The 21,265-nt window shown below is 45.7% G+C and overlaps 3 protein-coding genes and 1 long non-coding RNA gene across 7 annotated transcripts; 2 read left to right on the forward strand and 2 right to left on the reverse strand.

Annotated features, from left to right (window-relative positions):
- Positions 1 to 350: 350 nt before the first annotated feature.
- SERP1 (stress associated endoplasmic reticulum protein 1) lies at positions 351 to 2,172 on the reverse strand. Its single transcript, XM_031603746.2, has 3 exons — positions 1,985 to 2,172; positions 1,829 to 1,904; positions 351 to 1,764 (listed from the first exon to the last, which is right to left on the reverse strand). Exons 1-3 carry the CDS (start codon positions 2,066 to 2,068, stop codon positions 1,724 to 1,726), a joined length of 201 nt encoding a protein of 66 aa, XP_031459606.1. The 5' UTR covers positions 2,069 to 2,172; the 3' UTR covers positions 351 to 1,723.
- Positions 2,173 to 2,223: 51 nt separating this feature from the next.
- EIF2A (eukaryotic translation initiation factor 2A) lies at positions 2,224 to 14,667 on the forward strand. The gene is made up of 14 exons (XM_031603621.2): positions 2,224 to 2,365; positions 2,914 to 2,983; positions 3,425 to 3,499; positions 4,284 to 4,402; positions 5,279 to 5,378; positions 5,743 to 5,825; positions 7,439 to 7,512; positions 7,652 to 7,796; positions 8,687 to 8,803; positions 10,116 to 10,687; positions 11,051 to 11,167; positions 11,984 to 12,112; positions 13,176 to 13,241; positions 14,310 to 14,667. Exons 1-14 carry the CDS (start codon positions 2,338 to 2,340, stop codon positions 14,373 to 14,375), a joined length of 1,761 nt encoding a protein of 586 aa, XP_031459481.2. The 5' UTR covers positions 2,224 to 2,337; the 3' UTR covers positions 14,376 to 14,667.
- LOC116235440 (uncharacterized) lies at positions 3,175 to 14,314 on the reverse strand. Of its 4 annotated transcripts, XR_016469713.1 has the most exons (5): positions 14,191 to 14,314; positions 13,630 to 13,756; positions 11,982 to 12,077; positions 11,032 to 11,122; positions 3,175 to 3,328 (listed from the first exon to the last, which is right to left on the reverse strand). It is a non-coding gene; the product is annotated as an uncharacterized LOC116235440 (long non-coding RNA). The 4 variants fall into 4 exon arrangements; XR_016469712.1 differs by lacking the exons at positions 13,630 to 13,756; positions 14,191 to 14,314 and adding an exon at positions 13,784 to 14,092; XR_004168345.2 differs by lacking the exon at positions 14,191 to 14,314 and having other exon boundaries at positions 13,630 to 13,777.
- Positions 14,668 to 15,005: 338 nt separating the features above from the next.
- On the forward strand, positions 15,006 to 20,882 carry SELENOT (selenoprotein T). Its single transcript, XM_031603626.2, has 6 exons — positions 15,006 to 15,188; positions 15,357 to 15,467; positions 16,326 to 16,452; positions 17,845 to 17,932; positions 19,432 to 19,583; positions 20,161 to 20,882. Exons 1-5 carry the CDS (start codon positions 15,040 to 15,042, stop codon positions 19,554 to 19,556), a joined length of 600 nt encoding a protein of 199 aa, XP_031459486.1. The 5' UTR covers positions 15,006 to 15,039; the 3' UTR covers positions 19,557 to 19,583; positions 20,161 to 20,882.
- Positions 20,883 to 21,265: the final 383 nt, after the last annotated feature.

A 21,265-nucleotide genomic window follows, 5' to 3' on the forward strand; every position in this document is an offset into this window, starting at 1 on the left:
TCCAAACCCAGCGATACTGGCGGGTGTGAGAGCACACTGACCTCTTGCACAAGCAAAGCCGCAGAACTGCTGATGTATTCTGTATATTTGTACCCAAGTGAGTCTTCTACAAAGATGGCGTTCAGCGAAACTGGGCCCATGGAGGTCAGAGGTCAGCACAGCCCATTCTGACCCCCCGCTGTTCTGACCCAACTGCAGCATATGAGGAATGCTGGGCAGGAATGGGCACCCCCAGTGCTGAGGGCAGCCCCCAGAGATCCCTTCACCACTGAGGGTCCCCCCATAACACTCGGGGTGAAGTGGCCCACGTAACACCCAGAAGACAACACTTTGCCATCCTCAAAATTAACTCACATTTGAGAAGAACTTTATTTAAAATCAGAGATTATACAGACTTCCCCTCCCCCATCGATTACAAAATATGAGCTTCCAGGGATAAGGAATGTCGTTGCGTTGCACAGCCTGGTTCTGGGGCATGGCCTGGGCCATGCCAGTTTACACCACTTCCAATGATTCCAGATGGAAATATGACAACCAGCAAAAAGTCTGCTCCTTCACAGCTAAAAGACATGAAATTCAACTCTATAGAAAGTTGTATCTATTACTACTAATGTAACTGGACTTTAAATGTCTTCTAAGAAACCTGAAAAAAAGAGATCTTGCTTTAGCAACTGCATGCAACAGCAGACCTATTTCAGACTGCTTTGTTTACCACAACAGACAGTAGGAGAGCCTCACAGAGCTGAGACCATCAGCAATAAGGAATGATCAATAGCAGCACTTTCCATTGTGATTTAAGTTACATTCTTCTATACAGGTAAGGAGGGTTTGGTTTCTGTTTTTCAGCACTACTAATAAGGAACTGCAATCATCCAGAGGGAGCAGCTTAGCACTGGAACCATCGTTGGATGACACATCAAGGTGAAAGCAGGATTTACCTTAAATACAATTAGAATATATATTGCGAGACATACTATACTGTGCCGATGCTGCACACAAAAGCAGAACTGCGGGTTGGAGGGGCAGGGTCCCCGGTACCTGCACGAGGCATCCCTATCCCACACGGCATTTTAGAACCGAAGCCCACGACTTGGTGGGAGGTTTCCAAGACGTGCGTGCAGCGCCGCTGCAGCCCAATGCCAGGAGCAGCCTTGGAGCGCGTGTCCTCGGGGACGAGCAGTTTGTGGAAGCCCCGCATCGGGCGATGTCGGGAAGGGCTGCTGCCCGGCCATGCTGGCTCGCGGGCAGGGAATGCGCCCCAGCTCAATACAAACAGGCATTCATACGGACAGGACGAGAAGCACAGGGTAAGGTTATCTAACACAGTATGAGCCCGAGGGCCAACGCAGCGCCGCACGCTGCAGCTCTGCCCCGCACACCGCGCTGAGCTGCACGGCGCCGGTTGCTCGCCAGCAGCGTGCTCTGCCTCGGTGCTCTGACTGCCACAGAAATCCCGGCTGCCGGCTTCAAACAGAGCCGTTTCTGGCGGCTCGTACGGATGCGGGAGCGGTGCTTACAGCAGGCGTCAGTCCCCGGGAACCCGCACTGCGCAGTCTGACACGTTACGTGAGCACGGAGGATACGTTGCTGAATAAGCAGGTCCACGATTGGGGCTCAACAACAGAACTTTATTGCTGTGTACATGTGGTGCTGCTCAAGGCACTGTGGCACGGACTGGGACGCTCGGAATGGCGGCGAAGGGCCTGGAATGCGCGGCGGGGGCTCACATGCCCATGCGGATGCTCTGGATGATCTGGAAGATGGCTGCAAGAGAGGGGGCGCTCAGCGGGGCCGCGGGGCGGGGCGGGGCGCGGGGCGCGGGGCTCACCTGATCCGCAGACCACGAAAATGAACAGCGCCAGCAGCCAGGGCCCGACCGACGCCTTCTCCTCCGGGGCCGTCCTCTGCGGGCACAGCATCGCGTCACGCGCCGCCCCGCGCCGCCCCCGGCCCCAGCCCAGGCCCCGGCCCCGGCCCCACGCACCGAGGTCTTGGCGACGTTCCCGCGCTGCGTGATGTTCTTGCTGTGCTTCTCGTTGGCCATGCGGATGCGCTGCTTGGCCACCATGGTGCGGCCGCGCCGGGCCGGGCCGGGACCGGTCCGCTCCGCTCCGCTCTCTGCGCCGCGTCAGCACCGCGCGGCGCCGCCCGCCGGAAGCCGTCACGCCGGGAGCCGCCCGCCGCCAACCCGTGCCGCCCGCCGGCAGCGCTTCCGGGGCGGCGGGCGGAAGCGGCCTCTCCGCGTCACGTGACAGGCGGCGCCTCTCGCGCCGCGCGACGTGGAGCTCCCAGGGGCGGCCGCGCCGCCGCTCACCCGGAAGTAGAAGCGCCGCCAAGATGGCGCCGCCCGCGCCGCTGCTGGCAGGTGGGCGCCGAGCCGCGCCGGGCGGGTGGGGGTTCCGAGGACGGCGCCGGGCTCCGCCTTCCCTCCCGCCGAGCTCGAGTCCCGCCGGCGACGCCGCCGCTCCGTCCCGCTCCTCCCGTCCCACTGCGGAGGCGGCTGCGGCGGAGCGGTCCGGATCCCGGCGGGACCCGGCCGGGGGTTCGGCCACGGGCCCGGGGTCACGCCGTTCTCCCGGCGGCGGCCGAGGGCCGTCGGCAGCGTTCCGCCGCGCTCTGCCCGCCGAAGCGGTCGCCGCTGCCCGCGGAACCCCCGTGCGGAGCTCAGATGCGCTGCGCGGAAGTAGCGCGCGGATGGGCTGCGGGCCGGCACTGCGCTTCGTGTCACATCTGCCCTGCTTTAGTCAGGCGGTTAGCCTGCGGGAGGCCGGAACGTCCCTTATAAGCCTTAGTTGTTTTATTAACTCTAAAATGCGAAAAAAGGGAGACGTTTCAGCGTTTGTAAATTAGGTTAAAGTTTGGCTCGGGGCAGTTTTGTGAATCTGCAGTGGGTGTGTTTGTTTCCTCTTTCAGTGAGGGGCTCCGAAGGGCTCTTCATGGTGAATGGGCCGCCCAGCTTCACAGAGAGTGCGGTGTTCCAAAGGTACGGTGCTGTCACAGCTTGTGGCCTTCTGCTCCCCTGGGCAGGCGTCACTGGGCGTCGTGCGGTGGAAGGAGCCCCAAAGGCCATCACGTCCCACTCCTGGATTGGTCTCTGGCTTTCACATTTTTTGCTGAAAAGTAAATGTAGACTCCAGAATTGAAAAATGTGTAAATAAGCGAACTTTTCCGTACTGACAGTTGTTCAGAAAGCTGCTTCTGAGGGCTCTACCTTGGCCTGGCTCCGAATGTGAAAGTGACTGAGCAATTAGAATAGAATAGCTCAGTTGGAAGGGACCATCAATCGTGTTACAGTCCAGCTGCACTCCTTCTGTTACAAAGCATGATTCTGAAAGACAAAAATTGTTGTGGTGTTTTAATTTTTAAAAATACTTTAACTTATGCAACGCATTTGAATACTAATGTGCATTTCTTATTTCTTTAGGGACTCTGGAAAAAATTGCAAAGCTGTTGCTTTTAGCAAGGACGGTTCCCTCTTTGCCTGGTGCAATGGAGAAAAGTTGGTGCATTTTATGATGCTAGCCAATTTATATAAAGTAAACTGTGTCAATTTTTGCCATGTTTACCTTGTTTATGTGAAGACTGTTGAAGTAGTGGCTTTATTTTCTAACTATTAAATGAAATACTTGCTGTTCTTTTCATATTTATAATGCACACATTCCCCTGTAACCTGGATATGTGTTAGTTGTTTTGCTTTGTGGATTTTTTTTTCCTATTTCCCAGTGCAGCAGTATTTGGTTTTCTGCAATTAGTTCAAGGTGCACGACCTTGCTGCTGGTTGTTCTTTTTTCCTCCATGATGGTATGTTCTGAGATGTAGTGAGCACTGGGCTGCTGTTTAGCTGTGGAGGTGGAATATTTTTCAACGTGTTATGAAGAAATTTGAAAGTCTGCTATATTGCACCTGAACTGTTAATGAAGGTCATAGACATTCATCCCTCATATTTTTATTCACTTAGAAGATCTTTAGCCTCTTCTGTGGAAGCACGGGTGGAATCTCTATGGATGGAGCATACTTTGCCTCTGACTCAGAGTCAAAATGTTAAATACTGAAGTACAGGATACACTTTCACCAGTGCTTTCATGTTGTCAGTTTCTGTTATGCTTGGGTGTCTGGTTTTAAAATATGTTCCTTCAAAAATTTAGTAGAAGTGGGAGGAGAAAACAGGTCTTCTAGTTTTGTACCATTGGGCACATCTGGAACAGAACCAAATACATGAAAAGCTACCTTGGCAATTATCTCATCTAAGCATGTTTCATTGAAATACCATCTTTTGGTTCCAGAGTAAATGTTGTTAACGTCACCAGTGCAGGATTACTGCGTTCCTTTGATCTTCCGAAGGCAGTTTGTCTTGAATTCTCACCAAAGAATAACATTCTGGCAACGTGGCAGGCCTATTCAGGTGAGGATTTACCTACTACAAAGGTACATGGGGTAAATGCATATTATAATTTCATTTAATTCTATTACTTGATTTGCCATCGTGGCACTTTCACTGGTTGAAGGAGCAACATAGAAAATCAGAAAATGACTTAGTTATTGAAATGTATAGGAAAGGAGGGAAGGGGTAAGAGCTTCTGAAAGCAGGTGGTATTGACCATTCTCACAAACCAGTGTGTGTGTACTAACTGTCGCTCTGCTAAGTAAGTGGAATGTTTCCAGCAGATGCCGCCTGATTTTGTACGAATGGTACATTTCAATAATATGCTGTTCGAGCAGTTTATGATGTGTAGACAAATCAGAAGTTGTCTCAGAGTAGTTACATCCCCCTCTGGACACAGATAACAAACATTTATTCTCTCCTCTACCTCTGTGTGGAGTTTGTTCAGATAAGCCACAGACTTATCGAAGCTGCATGCCTGATGTGCATGGTGTAAATGCTTTCTTTAAGTGAAAGGGTTGGCCGTAAGGTAAGGGCGTGGGGCGTGCTGTGGCGTAGGATGCTTGGTGTGATGCTGGCTGGTATTGGTGCAGGACAGATGCTGGCTGTGGGCTCATGGAGATATGTTAGGAGGTGTTTAAAAAGATGTCCTGGGGTCAGTGGTAATAGACTTGTGATGGAATCCCTGCACCTCTGAATGCTAGTTCCTTCTGCAGGCTGAAAGTCTGGAAGATACTATCGAGTAAAGTAATTAACATCCTAGAGCTTAGCATGACAGGAAGAGGAATGTTTCTTGTAAGAAGTTTGGTTGCTTGTAGAGTCACGAGTTGGAACATCATGATTTAAGCAGGTTTATTCCCAGGAGACCACTGCTTCAGTGCAGTGTTTTTGTTGCAGCTGCCAAAGATGGCACAGCAGGGGCACCTAACCTACAACTTCATGATGTGAAAACTGGAAAGTGTTTGAAGTCCTTCATCCAGAAAAAGATGCAGAACTGGTAAGTAACATTTCTAGGTGTTAACTGCTTACAAAATCTGATACAGGCAAAAATAAATACAACTTCCAGTGTTGTGTTGGCTTTCAGAATGTTGTCTGCTGCTAGCTGAAAGCAGGTAACTGCTAATAAGTACTTCTTGCTCAGTTCCTGTTGTTCATTCTTTAGTGTAAATCCACTATCTTTTTGCACCAGAGAGAAGGGCGACAAGACAGTGTTGTTTATGTGTCTGAAGTATATTGTGTACTGTGCTTGAATTTGTTTGGCTTTAAAAATGGAAGAGAAAAATATCTGAGATTGCTAAAGATGAGTATTGTTCACTTTTTTTGTTTTTATTTTTTTTATTATTATTATTATTTAAATGTAGGTGTCCCTGCTGGGCAGATGATGAAAGTATTTGTGCCCGGAATGTGAACAATGAAGTGCACTTCTTTGAAAACAACAACTTCAGTAAGCAAGTATTTCTATGAGTGTCATTGTGTTCTATATAGGCCTCTCTTTTTTTTTCTCCCCTACTTTTTTCTCATTTCTTACATAGCTTGCTTTTTATTTGAAACACTGCCTGTATTTCATTTTAGTTCTGGAAATTCAAAATCACTGTATTTTAATTAAGTATATTTTCTTTATTGTTTGTTTTCCTTTTCATTAATTTATCTACTTCAGATGCATTTTCAAATAAGAAAGCAGTTTCCCTTCATTCCTGTGAATCAGGCTAGGAGCAGGATGGGCTGTGGGGCCTCTGTAATTGGTTGTTTTTTTTAAAACAGAGTTACTGTTTAAAAAAGAAAGTGTGTGTGTATAACCTTGTAAGAGTTTTTTGAGCATTAGTCCTAGTGTTGTTAATGACACTGAGGTTTCTGTTGTGATTTGCCAGAGGAGAGGGATTTCAGAAAGCAGTCGCAAGTGCTTTGTTTCTTTACCACGACTGGTTTATGCAGCATAACCATTCCTGTACAAAGATTCTTTCCATTTTTTTCTCAACAGGAAAAAATACCACAGAGCCTGGCAGTCTTTATACACAATGAACTACTTTCATACTCCTAGAGTATTTCATATGCTGAACTTGCACGCTAATTCTTTTTTCCCCTCCTGTCCTCACTTCTGGCCTTTGTACGCAGAAATGAGACTGTTAAGAATGCTATTTTCCCAGTGCAGTCTGTTTACAATAAATTATTATTCCAGCTTTGCAATTCTTTCTTTGTAATTTAGTTACAAAATCGGTATTAAACTCCCATTTCTGTGCCCCCACTGTGGGATTTAGAAGTGGTGCTAGGTATTAATCTCCCTCCAGCACCTTGCAAGACATACCCCGTAGCACTGATGTGTTTGCCATTCTGACAAACGCTGTATTCTTCTTTAGTTGTCTCCAATGCAGGAGCAGTGTTGTTCTCTCTCCTCTCATCCCGCATTAAAACAGTGATTTTTTTTTTTTCCTCTGGTGTCTGAAGACACCCACGTTCCCTCAGCTCCCTTCTCACTCTGCACCAGGGAAGTGTGCGTTGTCTGCTGTAGCATAAGCCCTGCTGTTCAGCCCCAGCTTCCTTGCTACAATCAGTTGTGAATTGGTGTTGCTGCTTTACTTTTTAAGAGTTGGCAAGGTGTAATTCCTGTGAGTTGTTATGTAAAGGAGCAGCGTTCAGTGCAGAACAGCCTTTGTGAAAGCATCTTATCAGGAGAAGTCAGCCAGTAAACTTAAGAGTGGAGAATCTCTGACTGTGTAATGGTGTGTGTTTTCTGGATGTGATGCTGCCTCCTATAAAGGCAGCACAGATAAGATGAAGGATACTGTTTGCTTAAAACACAGGCTGTGTGCAAGTAGTGTTCAGAAGCTTTCTTGCTGTTTGAACTTCCAAATACTAGATTTCAAAGCTAGGCTTGGTTTGAGTTGTTTTTGTAAATAAAACTAGTCAGACCTTCAGTTTGAAGGAATGGGAAGGTAATGGTTGTTTGTCTTTATATCAAACCTTTATTATCCACGATAGAGACTTGTGAGAAAGTATTACTGAGTATTCCGGGCTGCTCTTTGATGTCATCACATCTGTAACTTCTTTTTTTTTTTGCAGATACTATTGCAAATAAGCTTCATTTGCAAAAGGTTAATGATTTTGTGTTATCGCCAGGAGCACAGCCAACCAAGGTACTGCTGCAGTTTGTTTCCAATTTTTTCATGGTTTTCTTCAAACATGACTGTTATTTTGGTATGGTGTACTGGTAGTGAATAGACGTCGTGCTACCAAGAATTTAATCTGCAATAAAATCTCATTGCTTTGTTTTAGGTTGCTGTGTATGTTCCAGGCAGTAAAGGTGCACCATCATTTGTTAGGCTCTATCAGTATCCCAATTTTGGTGGACCTCAATCTGCACTGGCCAATAAGAGTTTCTTTAAAGCTGACAAGGTGACAATGCTATGGAACAAAAAAGGTATTTAATCACTTTGTGAATTTTACGTTTAATTTTCTTGTGTAGATAAATACTGAAGGTAGTCATTGCTGCCAATGCAATGTTAAGGTTGCAATTCTGAGTACCATGCAGTGCTCAGAACTTTTCCACATTGACTTCTGACACGTGATTTTTTTTTTTCCCCCCCTTACTGTATCATAATTCAGGGTATTCTATGCTCTAGAAAGTTCAGGAATTGAATTGCAAATTCAAATTGAATTTTGTATTCTGTAGTAATGCATTTAAGCTGTAAACGTAAGTTTATGTGTTGATATAATATTTTTACTTTGTAAAATCATGGATACACAGACATACCACGACTGGGATGAGTAGCATAGTCCTCTGCATGCTCTGCTGTTTGTGAGCGATGAGCTGATGCAGAGTAATACTGCCCCCCCCCCTCACCGTCCCCCACCTCATGCACCTGCTTTACTTCAGCCCGTGTTGTTTGGGATACAGGGAAGGTATCACGTGGCCTCTGTGCGGTCTGTCTGCGTAAGGTAGCATACAAAAGCTGTTGATGAAGCATTTCATTTTAATGATCAGCCTTGTTTCTGTCTTAGATGAAAAGCCTAAGACACTGTTGCTGCTGTTGAACGTCTTTTTTTTTTAATGTCTGTGAAAGCACGTTCATTTTCTCATAATTTGGCAGTGATTCAGCTTCCACTCTCCTCAGATGGGAAGGATATTAGTTTGATTTGGGTTAATGTCCAGGAAGAGTTTGAGGAGAGAATGATAACAGCACTGACATGCAGGCAACTAATTGTAAAACTCAATGTCAAACTAATTTCTCTTTGTGCACGGTAGCTTGTGAAAAAGCTTATGTAATATTCAGCAATTGTACTGAAATAACTGTGTGTGTGTTCTGCCAGCCACTGCTGTGCTGGTCATAGCTAGCACTGATGTGGACAAAACAGGTGCTTCATACTATGGAGAGCAAACTCTGCACTACATTGCAACAAATGGGGAAAGTGCCATCGTACAACTGCGTGAGTAGCTCTCGGGCGTTTCTCATTGTACTGTAGCTCTCAATAGTGGGAATTGCTGTTTCACCAGCTTTTACTAATTAAAATATGCGAGTAATTTATTTGTGAGGCTGCACAGGAGCAGAACTGTTTTTGTTTGTCAAGGAGAGATCTGGACAATGGAGCCAGCTTAATGTTTGAGAATCTGAAATGTTACAAAATTGAATAGTTCTAGATAGGGTTTTAGACATGCAATCGATTGTTACTCAAAAATTAGGACAGAGTGAGAGCAGTTTTTTAAAGTATATTGGAAAATGGAGGCTCTGCATCTCTGTGTAGTAAAACCGAGGTAGTTTTGTGATATAAAAATGATACAGTGGGAGGAGCAAGAAGACATTGTTAATTTCAGTGTTTAATTTGAACTGAAAGTACGTTCGTTAATCACCTGTGTGGTATTTTTCATCATCTAGCTGCTTCTGAGGTCCAATTTGGAAGTTTTCTCCATGCTATCATTGTCAGAGGGTTTTTCAGTTTTTGAAAAAATGAAAAGATAATGAGGCTTCAGAATAACAAGAATGAACCAGTTTGATATTTTGAGTCAATGTTCCGAGTTAAGAATTACCTTTGGTGCACCTGGTACTTACCTGAAATGTAGGTAAATGTATCCAGATTACAAAATGTTATTATGGTGGACCCTGCACACCTTATATGAATCGCAATCATTAATCCATTGTTTTTTATATCTCCTAGTGTTCTAACTCCCAGAATAGCTTCCAGCAGTATCATGTTTTCATGAATACGTGTCAAACCATGGGTTTTTTTTTTGTCCTCTCCCACTTTAAAATCTGTCTTATGAAATACTGCACGTGACCATGATACAAAGATGACCTAAATCAATACTTCACGCTCTAAAAGCTGAGCTGTACAATATTTCTTGAAGTAAAAGAAGAAAAACTAGTATCCAGCTGGTATAAAACTCCTGTTTTTGCAGGTTTCCAGTAGGAGAGTTTGAGAAAGTCCTGAGATAACATACTTGAGTAACAAGGAAAAATAAAAGAATTTTTTTTTACTTGAAAAAGTATGCTTAGTGTTAAAGTGCTGACCCTACAGAGGTAATTTGGAATGGTTGCAGTTATTGTTGCAGACCTTAACGAAAATTATGAGAATGTAATGTTGTTTGTTTCCGCCACTACTGTTAGTGTAACTCATTTTCAGTCAGTAATTAAATTATAGGATTTTAGCAGAGCATGAAGATGAGAATCATTGATAGCTTTTCAGTACAAGTGAAAATAATATAATCTCATAACAATGGCTGCATGTTTTCCTTTTCCTTTAGCAAAAAATGGTCCTATTTATGATGTTGTTTGGAACCCCAATTCTGTCGAGTTTTGTGCTGTGTATGGTTTTATGCCTGCCAAAGCAACAGTTTTTAATCTGAAATGTGACCCTGTGTTTGATTTTGGAACTGGCCCTCGCAATGCTGCCTACTACAGCCCCCACGGACACATCCTGGTACTAGCAGGATTTGGAAATCTCAGAGGACAGATGGAAGTATGGGATGTTAAAAACTACAAACTCATTTCCAAGCCGGTAGCCTCCGATTCCACCTATTTTGCCTGGTGCCCTGATGGGGAGCATATTGTAACAGCTACATGCGCTCCCCGGCTGCGAGTCAGTAATGGGTATAAGATATGGCACTACACTGGCTCTGTTTTACACAACTATGAAGTTCCATCAAATGAGGAAATGTGGCAAGTTTCCTGGCAGCCATTTTTGGATGGAGTGTTCCCAGTGAAAGCAGTGAAATACCAGGCAGTCCCGAGTGAATTGCCGAGTGCTGAGCCCAAACCTGCTCAAGCGTATAGACCTCCAGCTTTGAGAAACAAACCTGTAACAAGTTCCAAGCTTGTAAGTAGATTGTTTCATGTATGCTCTAAATTGTTGTGTTCATTGTTTTGCCCTGTCTTTGGAAGCCTGGCCTCAAATACGTATTTATTTTTAATGAGAGACATTAGAAGGGTAACTAGGTGAGGAATGCTATTGGGCTTTTTTAGAGGTTTTCTTGATAATCCTGTTTGACTGATACTTTGCTCCCTGTTTGAAAGAATTTATTCTAGAAAAATAAATTTCTTGGGAGAGGGAAAAGAAAAAACAAAAGACGAAACAGTCACCCTTCCCTCACCCCCCAGAAAAACCTACCTAAATAGCAACAACAACAAAACTAACCCAGCAACCCAGTTTTCTTTTCTTACCATGTGATTTTCTGTGCAGCATGAGGACGAGCCACCTCAGAATATGAAACCACAGTCAGGAAGCAGTGAAAAGCCACTGTCTAAAACAGCTCTGAAAAATCAAAAGAAACATGAAGCAAAGAAAGCTGCTAAACAGGTACAGCAAAAGCTATTCTTTCAAGGATAATGTTAAATCAGTTTTCACAATGACACTGATCAGCCTCAGAGTAGTGATATTAATTGCCCTGAAAACCATCTGCTGATTTGGCATGGGTGTTCTTCCTGGGTGGGTGGTCTGTTTCAATTAGACTAAGGCAGATGTAAAAGGATGACTTAATGACAGCTGTGGTTAGTTGCTGTAAACGTTAGCTGAAACAAATGTTAAGATTACATAGTTGTGCCTTTTCACCTTCTGGCAATACACAAGGTCTGTCCAGACTGGGAAGGTGAGAAAGGCCTTTCTCTGCAGGTCAGGGCTGTGGTGGATTACCAGGGCAGACCAGAGAGCTCTGTTCTTCTGTTTCACCCCTTTGCTTGCTGTTCTTCAGCTAAGCAGATAAAAATCACCTGCAATTTTTATACAAAGTTCTGAATTAACATAAAAGGTTGGGTTTTTATGTTTCTTACACCACTTTAGACCTGTTTCTTTATCTTCAGAGTTAATGACCCATCAGACTATAAACTGTGTTTGTCACATCACCCTTACTGATGTTTTCCCACACTATGTATGGTTGTTGTCTACAGGAAGTAGAATTTGGACAGGAAACAATGTGGATGACATTCCAAGAAAAGAGCCATTACCTCTATAATATGTAGCACAAAACATCACGGCAAGTCATTTACAAATTTTGGAAAACACTAACAAATCAGAGAAGGAAGAAATATTAAATAGATTAATTCAGATGATAGAAAAGATTTGTCAGGTCCATTGTAATCGGTAGATAGTGTTTTATATATTTAAACTTACTCACAGGAGGCCAAAACTGATTGCAGTCAGGACTCCACACAGTCTTCAGCATCACAGAATACACCACGAAGTGCTGTGCCTGTTGTGACATCAGGAGATCCTGAAATTGACAAGAAAATAAAGAATTTAAAAAAGGTAAGGGGATTTTATTTTATTTTAGGAACAACGTATTTCTGTAAGAGATGGTCTCTAAGATCTAGTCTGATTGTAATGTGACTTGAGCTCAGTAGGACAGCATTTACATAGATGGCAATTTACTGAATTTGTCAACCAACTTTCTCTGCTTTTCCATCTTGTAAAATAGTAGAAGTCATAATTTACTATGTCTCCTAAAGCTCTTGTCAGCCTAGACAGTAAAGAAGCCGCTCAAAAGTGCATGAAAGAGTATTCCATTATGCTGTTACAAATATTACTGCATGTGCAACAGAATACTCACAAATGAAAGAACTTGACTGTGTTTATTCTTAAAAAGCACCTGTATGAAGTTCCTGTTCTTGGTCTGCTTTCACCAACCCCAAATGGAACCTGCTTTGATTCTAAGCAAGACAGATCCTCTTCTTCCTCTAATCACTTAAGAGTTTTTTGTTTTGTCCTTGAGAAAAAGAGAGCATATTCTAAGTGTTGTTGGATCTTGAATCTGAGAAAGAAACTGCTATATGGTTTTGAGTTTCTTCCCTAACTTCTGAGTGGTATGAATGCAAAGTTTACTGCCGGTCTTGGAAATTCTCAAATTTAAATAATTTCAGCTTGGAAGTTGCTCTGTTCAGGCTAGAGAATCTTCTCTGTTCCTGTGAAATCCATGAGAGGTTTTTTTCCTCTTGGCTGCCTCCTGCATTTCATATTCTGATGGATTTTTCAGGCCTTCCAAAGAGAATGTGTAGTAAAGAGGAATAGTGATGGAGGAGTTGTTTCTGAAAATGCATTTGGCCCTTCAGTCAGATGGTGCGTGGTGTTTTTCAGAAACAAGTATTCCTGTTCTTTAAGATGTCTTGTTCTTGGGGAAAAAAAATCACTTATTGGTGGGGGTATTCTGGAATGAGCATCTGGAGATGCTTAAAGGAAAAGTGACTTCCATACTGAGATAAGCCTCCTGGTAAATCTAGCAATTGCAAGTGCAGAAATGTGTGTGACTCTTTTTCTTTTTCTGGTTTTGGCTTACCTATATACTTTTTTTTTTCCTTTCTTTTTTTTTTAACAGAAACTAAAGGCAATTGAGCAGCTGAAAGAGCAGGCAGCTGCTGGCAAACAGCTCGAGAAAAATCAGGTACTGTTGAGATTTGTACAGTTCACTAGTTCACTTGTTTTGTTTTTTTTGCCCCTGCATTTCCTACATAGTTCTTTGTGTTGGTACTGCTTAAATTTTGAAAGATTTTGACCTGTTGCGTCCTTTCAAATTCAAACTCAGAGACAAGGAGTTCTTAGCAGTGAGCATTCAAAAGAATGCACAGAGCATACCTGCTGTTCATTCAGTTGGGATCCCTACCTCTGTTTCTGACCACCCCCCTGCCCTGCAGTGAGGTGATCCCCTGCATTCATCATGTGGCCACCTGTGCTGTAACCACAACTTCTGTGTGTTATGTAAAATACAATGCAAACACTGACAAAGAGTGCTAATGGAATGGCAAAACAAGTGTTTCATTGCTAGGCTGTACCTTGGCCTTACAGTGACCTTGTCTGGAAAAACCATGGGGGTTGCTTGAGCTTGTGGTATCTGACTTCTGGCCCTTTAAACAATTGGAAAGGGAGTTGGTCCACAGGAAGAACGTGTGAAGTGAAATCCTGCATATTCAGAAAGAAAATACATACATTTTTGTGTGTAGAGCACACACTGCTCTGTTTGTGGCAGGGCTGTTTGCTCCTGGGTATATTGTAAGTCTCGTTTGCCATGTTTCCTCCCATTCTTTGCGAGTTAATCTGTACAACTGCGTTGGACAATGCGATGGCAGTGCAATGCATTAGAAACTCAGTTTTGGGTTCCCAACTTGACTTCAGCTACAAAGAGAGCCAGTAGGCGCACTCTGCTATGACTTGCTGTGATAACCAAGTCAGCTAAATCAGGGCACACTCTGCCAGGGCCTGCAGGACTTGAAGATTCCTCTTTACATACTGTTCTGCCTACTATCAAATAATCATGAAAAATCTGTATCAGGCTTTTCACAGCAGTTAGGCAGTGATGCAGTGTCTGTTTCATGGGGAGCTTTCAAAGCAGGCACCTGAGCTGTGGCCGTGTAGCGATGCTGCTGGGCGGGGAGGAGTGCAGGACTTCTGCAGCTACTGCTGTTTTGCTTTCCAGTATGAGCTTCAGCTGTTGGCATTGCGCTTGTTGTTCTAGCTGGAGAAGATTCAGAAGGAAAGTGCTCTGCTGCAGGAATTGGAGGACTTGGAGCTGGGTCTGTGAAACTTCATGTGTGCTGTTAGCACAAATTCACCCCCAATGCAACGCGTATTAATTTGAACACCATGAAAAGTTTCAGCGATGACTGAAGATGCCGATGTTGACAGATCTGCTGCACGTTTGCCTTTCGAAAGCTTTCCGAAGGCGCTGTGTGAGGTGTGCTGCACCCAGCAGTGCTGCTGCCCTGCTCTGCCCCAGGAGCAGAGCCTCAACCGCACACAGCTGCGTTCTGTTTAAAGAGAGGCGTTGTTTGTCGTTGGATGTAGACAAAAATAAAGAGCATTTAATAGAAAAAGCGGTTCTGTTCTTCTGTGCCGGGGCAGAATTCGCAAAATAGCCGTCAGCAGTAACGCAGCGATCCCGCTGCCGCCTTCTCCTCAGCGTTACTTCATGGCGCAGCTCGCAGTCACGCCCGGTAACGGCTCACGGTGGCCGCGTGCTTCCGCGACGGGGAAGGGTTTAAATGCCGAATTCGGTGCGAAAAGAAACGAGCGCTCGGTCTGAGGAGCGGAGCGGGTTCGCCAGCCTTGCCAGCCTTCTCTCCCTTGCCTCCCTCCCCCCGTCTCCCCCCGCCGTGTGAGGGCCGCGCTTCGCGGGCGGGGCGGGGCCGGGCGGCGCATGCGCGGAGTGCGCGGCGCTCGCGTGACCTTGGTGTGCGGCGGGCGCGATGCGGGCGGCTGGGCCGGGGCTCGGGCTGCTGCTGCTGCTGCTGGCGGCGCTGGCGGGGCCGGGCGGCTCGGCGGAGCAGGGCGGCCTGCCGGCCAAGAAGCTGCGCATGGCCTACGCCACCGGGCCGCTGCTCAAGTTCCAGATCTGGTGAGCGCGCCGCAAGATGGCGGCGCCGGGCGGGCTCGGCAGCCGCTCGGCCGGGCCCTGGGCCGCGGGGGCGGGCGGCGGCTCTGGCGCGGCTGCGGGGCGGGGGGCGGGCGGGCGGCGGGACGGAGCGCTGCGGGCCGCCCCGTGACGGCGCCTCTCCGCACGCAGCGTGTCCTGAGGATACCGGCGGGTGTTTGAGGAGTACATGCGGGTCATCAGCCAGCGGTACCCCGACATCCGCATCGAGGGGGAGAACTACCTGCCCCAGCCCATCTATAGGTAAGCGCCGCCGGTCCTGCCCGCCTTCCCGCTGCGCGCGCCCGTCTCGCCGGCTGCCGGCGTTCGTTCGCGGTTCTCCGGCTGGAAGCGTGCGGCTGCGCGCCTTCCGGCGGCCGGGCGGCGGTGCGGCCCGTCGTGCCGCATCCGTGCGGCGTTTCGCGGCTCTTCGTCGCGGTGGGTCTGCGCGCAAATTCCCGTCGCTGCCGTCGCGGCTGAGGCGGTGCGGCCTGCGGCCGTGCGGCTCCTGCGGCGCCGGGCTCTGAGGCGCGGCGCGAAAACTGCGCGTGTGCCGCTGCTGCCGCGGCTGTGCGGGCTGGAGACCTGCTGCAGTTCGTGCGGCGGCTCGTGAACGGTTCCTGGCCTCATTGCCGTGATGGTGACGACGCTTGGAAGGGTACCGGGTTGAAAACCGCAATGTTAATTTGCTTTCTGGCTGTAGACCTCACTCCTGCGCAGAACTGCAGAGTTCTGGAAACCGTAACGCTGTCCTAAGTGTTGCATTTCAGCCGTGTGTCTGTCACGTGGAACAGCTTCTTCTAGATACAAACCGGATCATTCGCTTTAGATGCGTGTGGGCTGAAAGCAGGCTTCTGTGTGAGGTCTGGTTAGAAAAGAAGGGCACGCCTGCCTCTGGGTGCACGCTGGTGGTTCCTGGGATGTGTGTGCCTGGAATGCATGCTGCTTTTTTGGGCTACATAAACTCTTTATGGTCATGTCAATCTACTTGAAAAGTTTTATATTTCCTCTGAAGCACAGTGGCACGTTATGAAAACCGTTCCGATGAGGCAAAGGTAGCAGTGTGTGGTGAAGCATAACTGGGAACCTTCTAAGTTGCTTTTGTTTGTTGTCTTTTAATAGGCACATAGCATCCTTCCTGTCTGTCTTCAAGCTAGTATTAATAGGCTTAATAATTGTCGGCAAGGATCCATTTGCTTTCTTTGGCATGCAAGCTCCAAGCATCTGGCAGTGGGGCCAAGAAAACAAGGTAAACTGCAGACTGTCTTCTGTTTTTGAAAAGCAATGTCAGAATGGATTTGTGAGAATGCTGTGGAGAACTGAGTGCTGTCACTGACCTAACTTTCATACGCTGATCTCAACAGAGCCCTTGGGCTTCTGTGGCTTTTTGTTTGATTCCTAGCATTTTTTCAAGCTGGTGATGCTGTACAGGGGTATCTGCTGTCAGCATTGCTGGTAAAGATGCAACATGGGTTGCTGAAGGAAGGCTGCAGTTACAAAGAGCACTGTGGTTTTATTTATTAATTAATTTATTTATTAATGGCTCAGGTAGAGTGTCATGCTGGTATTGCGAAAACTGCCACTTCCTTTCTCTGTTGTCTTATGACTGTTTTGCAGTTGTTGCTTTAATCAGATTTTTTTAACGAATTAGCAATTTCATGGTTAGAAAAGTCAAACTGAAATTCTATGGGTTTTTTTGCAGAACATACTTGGGCATGACAGACTGTTCCTTGTGGGATGAATACCCCTGTGAGTCAGTGCTGATGATGCTAACGGATTCATGTCATCGTGCTCTGATTTAGAATAACCTTATTCCAGATTTTTTTTTACTAAGCAAAAGCAGCAATATTAAGTTTGATAACCTTTACATATTCTGCTGGTGCAGACACTGAAGCAGCTACCCAGTGTGGTGGGTCTTGAGCCAATTGGAAGGTACAGAAGTTGTAATGTATCCTGCTTGATTACAGGAACTAAGAGCAGGGCTGAGCTGGGCTGGTTGCAGTACTGTGATGGTCTGAGCAATGAATGTCCCCCATGCTAACCCCATTGGCATTGCAGCAAGCAGCGTGAATGTGCGTGGAAAGGGGATTAGAGGTGATGTGTTTCTGAGGGTTGCATCATTTCATCCTGAGACACTACAACAGAGACAATTCTAAATGGTCACTTTAAAGAAATGCTACAGTGTTGACAGTTGGCACAAACAGAAGAAATTTAGCCTTGTCCAGTCCCTACAATCAGTGTTAAATCTGAGTGTTACTCTGAAAATGACAGGCAACTTGTAGGGACAACAACTACTGTGTTCCCTTGTAGTGCTGCAAGTGCTGCCTTAGCTGTGTGCTTCTGCAGACTGGCTGCTAAGGTGGGCAAAGATTTGAGGAGGAAGGAGGCAGGAGGGTGGAACTTTAGATTATGAGCTGGGTGACTTCAGAGCTATTTTGATGTCTGCCTTGGGAAGATTGTGTGCAGAATCTTTGCAAAAAAAGATGAAAGGAAGATTGCTGTGCCACCCTAAGGCTACCTGATAAAATGGCAAAGGGAAGTTCAGGGGTGCATGTACATTTGCAGCACTTGTTACAAGTGAAGAAAATAAGCTGTGACTTACATGGCCAAAGTGTCTGGGATTCTCTCTGTTCTCTTCCAGGTTTATGCTTGTATGATGGTTTTCTTCCTGAGCAACATGATTGAGAACCAGTGTATGTCAACGGGTGCATTTGAAATAACTTTGAATGGTGAGATGAGAAGTTCCTGCTCTGGGGTCATTGTGCTGCATGTGTACACTCAGATCTGTGAGAGCTGCTGTCAGGAGGAGGGGGGAGGGTGGTGCTGTGAAATGTGATGTGTGTGGCAGTGCCTTCCATTTTGAAGCTTCAGATGTTATAATGACTGATGAAAATCATGTATGTCCAATAATGCAGTTTATATTAATGTTAATTACATCTATTTAAAAATGAAAAAAATGTATTTAAGGGAATATTTGGTCACATGGAGTAACTATCTTATGTTTTCTTTGCTTGTAATGTGCATTAAAGGAGAAGTCAGCAACTGGGGAAACAATTCATTAGATGCTTTCCCTATCCTGTTTTATAATAAGGCTTAGACTTTCAGTCACAGTGAAGCTACCGGTATCCCCAGAATTTCCATTACCAGGGGACAGCAGTATGATTTCTCAGGTTGAGAGTCTGTGGATCTTCTCCTTTGAGTAATTCTGTGGCTTTAGGGATTATGTAAGTGTCACGGAATTAACTAGATCAGTTTATGCCCGTGACAGGGGGCAGTAGGCCCCTGCCCTCCCCACCCCGCACCTGGGCCCACAAAATGGGAAGGAAGGGGGAAAAGGAAAAAACAGCGGCAACAATCTATGGAGGTAAACTTATTTTACTAACTATGATATCGGAATGCAAAATAAAACAATATAATACAATCTAATTGAAATTGAGACTAATAAATCAAATAAGATATGAGAGAGAGTTCCCGAGACCGAGTCAAACCTGAAAAAAGCTTGGAACGGCTGGGAAAGCACCTCCAGCACCCACTGCCAGGCAGTAAGAGCCCGCCCCCCCCGGAAGGGTCAGATCCCGTGACTTCCGCAATGTATAGGGATAGGTACGTAGAGTTAGAGCATTAACACTTCCAGTACATGATGTTTTGATGTGGAATATTGAAAATCAAATAAGCAAAAACCAAAACCATGACAGTAAGCTTGCTGGAATACAGAATTTTTCAGGCTGTAGGTATGAGTCTGTCTAGCTCAGTATTTTGTTTCTCAGTTTATAATGATGCAGGCTGCATTTCGGTGTCGTCGTTTCTAAGTCAAGCTATATACTGCAGAACCTTTGTAAAGACTGACCACGCTATGTCAGAGTAGATGAACTTGGTTCTAAATCTCAGGTTTGAATTGGTAGCAGAGCCTTCCTGGGGCTGTGGTTTAGAGACTTGGTATGCTATCCTGCCACTCACTGTTACGTTTTTAGACATTCTGTTCACAGGAATGGATATTTTCAATCACTAAATTCATACGATAGACTTCTAAATGGAAGCGCTAGACTCTTGGTTTGTATTGTAGTAGATCCAAAGACCTGAAGCACTGTTGAGGCAGATATTCTAACATGAAGTAGTACTAGCCTGCGTAGCTTCCTCGGTCTTGTAAATGTTGTGTTTAATGTAGCCTGACATGTTTCTGACTTTCTCAGTGTAATTGTGCTTTCTCCCTTCCTGTGTTTTGTGATAGATGTTCCAGTGTGGTCTAAGCTAGAGTCTGGCCACCTTCCTTCCATGCAGCAGCTTGTACAAATTCTTGATAATGAAATGAAGCTCAATGTGCACATGGAGTCAATGCCTCACCATCGATCATAGCCTCATCTATCAGCACTGAAACTTCTTGTAAGTCTTGCGCTGGTCACCGGTGGCCCTTGACTCAGATGTGAATTGGTTTTGATATTTGTTCATTTAAAAGTGTTAAAAGGAAAAAAAGTGCTAGGAATTTTCAGTTGGTCCCACCTGTGGTAGTGAATGACCCGGCTGTGTTCAGACACCTTCACAGGCTTTCTTTGGAGCTCTGTTTAACGATTCACCTTCTGCAGACTGGCGGTTACCTTGGCACGTGGAGGTATGCTTTGGAGAAGTCTGAGCACTGCCCAGGATCTTCAGGCAGCCTCACTCTTTGCAGGAAACCATGCTCTGCAACCAGGGCTTGCTGTGCTGTTCCTCTTTGCTCAGAGCTCAGATTGCTGATCACTAAGCCCACATTCCTGCCTGATTGATCTCTCCCTCCACTGATACTCGTGCAGCTCTGTGGAATGGGGAGGGGGTTCAGAGAGATTGTTACTTTGGCAGTGCTGGTGCAGGAAATAAGAGCAATCACTGATTTCTGACTTCTGCAGATGTACCCTTTTTGTTAGGTCTGGCTGACCAAACCCCGGCGTTGTTGCTGATGGTGCTGCTGTGTCTCTGTTTCCAGGCATTAAGCGGTGATTTCCAGGGCCGCGTGTCTCGGACCAATGAAGGCCTGTACTGAAGACAGCTTGCTGTTGGTACAGACTGGATGCTTCTCTTGCAGTCACGTTGTGCCTCCTGAAAAAACCTTAATGAAAGAGCTCTTTCAGTGCTGGCGTGTTTCCAGATACTGCACATTCATGGAGTGCAATAATACTGTATAGTTTTTTTAAGATTTCATTCGACCAGTTCATAGCTCAACAATGCAGGCATTACTAATTGTAACTTATTTTATATTCATGTTTCACGCGGTGGCAGATTGAGTTGATACCTGATTTTCCCTTGGAAAAAGTTTGTTTAATCTGTTGTATTTTATATGGATTTATGTTCTTTTTGTAGTTTAAAATGAAGTTACAGGAAGGTCTGATGTTGTCCTAAACTGTTAAGTAATCGACAGCCGCCTGTCAAATATCTCTGATGTGGTAAAAGCAGGTTTGTATATTTTTCAAAATATATGGCAGAGTTGAACAGTGCTTTGTATACTAAATTATGTGAACGAAATTATATTCAGAGTAATTGCATCGTTTTGTGAATTCAGTAAAAATTAGTCAGCTGCTTTTCAAGTGGTGTTGGCCAGCTTGAGAGGTTTTCCCATGGCCATTCTGAAGAGTTTAAAAGCTGGGACTTTCTACTGTCCAAAACAGAAATAGGAAATGGAATTGAAATAAAGAGTTCTCATTGACTGTGTGAAGTACCTTGTGAGTCACTGATGGTGATGATATTCTTAGAACTGTAACTGAAAAATGCATAAAAAGTCCCCTTCCCAAAGCCGTTAATGGTGTGGTGTGTTGGTTGTTTCGTATCAGCCCCTTTCTGCAGCCTTGCTCTGTTAGGATTTGGTGCCCAGCTGTTTTTCCATGGAAATGCAGCAGTGTTTGCAGAAGCACCGGGTGCTGCCTTTTCCTGCTGGGCTGCAGCAGGTGCCTGTGTGGCCACAGGGGCTGTGTGCAGCCTGAGACTGCAGACCCAAAGCCTGATGGCCAGGCACAGCACAGCGCTGCTCAGTGTGAGGAGCTGCACTGTGTGTGGAGTGGGGTGGTTTCCAAGGCAAGCCCCTCGGTGTCAGGTGC

This window comes from Phasianus colchicus, chromosome 10, assembly GCF_987193195.1.
Source record: "Phasianus colchicus chromosome 10, bPhaCol1.hap1.1, whole genome shotgun sequence".
NCBI classification, from domain to species: Eukaryota; Metazoa; Chordata; class Aves; order Galliformes; family Phasianidae; genus Phasianus; species Phasianus colchicus.

Coding starts and splice junctions, on each gene's coding strand:
- EIF2A (XM_031603621.2), top strand. CDS start 2,338: ATGGCGCCGCCCGCGCCGCTGCTGGCAG. Junction 2,366..2,913: donor GCCCGCGCCGCTGCTGGCAG/GTGGGCGCCGAG, acceptor TTCCTCTTTCAG/TGAGGGGCTCCGAAGGGCTC. Junction 12,113..13,175: donor AAATAAAGAATTTAAAAAAG/GTAAGGGGATTT, acceptor TTTTTTTAACAG/AAACTAAAGGCAATTGAGCA.
- SERP1 (XM_031603746.2), bottom strand. CDS start 2,068: ATGGTGGCCAAGCAGCGCATCCGCATGGCCAACGAGAAGCACAGCAAG. Junction 1,905..1,984: donor GGAACGTCGCCAAGACCTCG/GTGCGTGGGGCC, acceptor CTGTGCCCGCAG/AGGACGGCCCCGGAGGAGAA. Junction 1,765..1,828: donor TTTCGTGGTCTGCGGATCAG/GTGAGCCCCGCG, acceptor CCTCTCTTGCAG/CCATCTTCCAGATCATCCAG.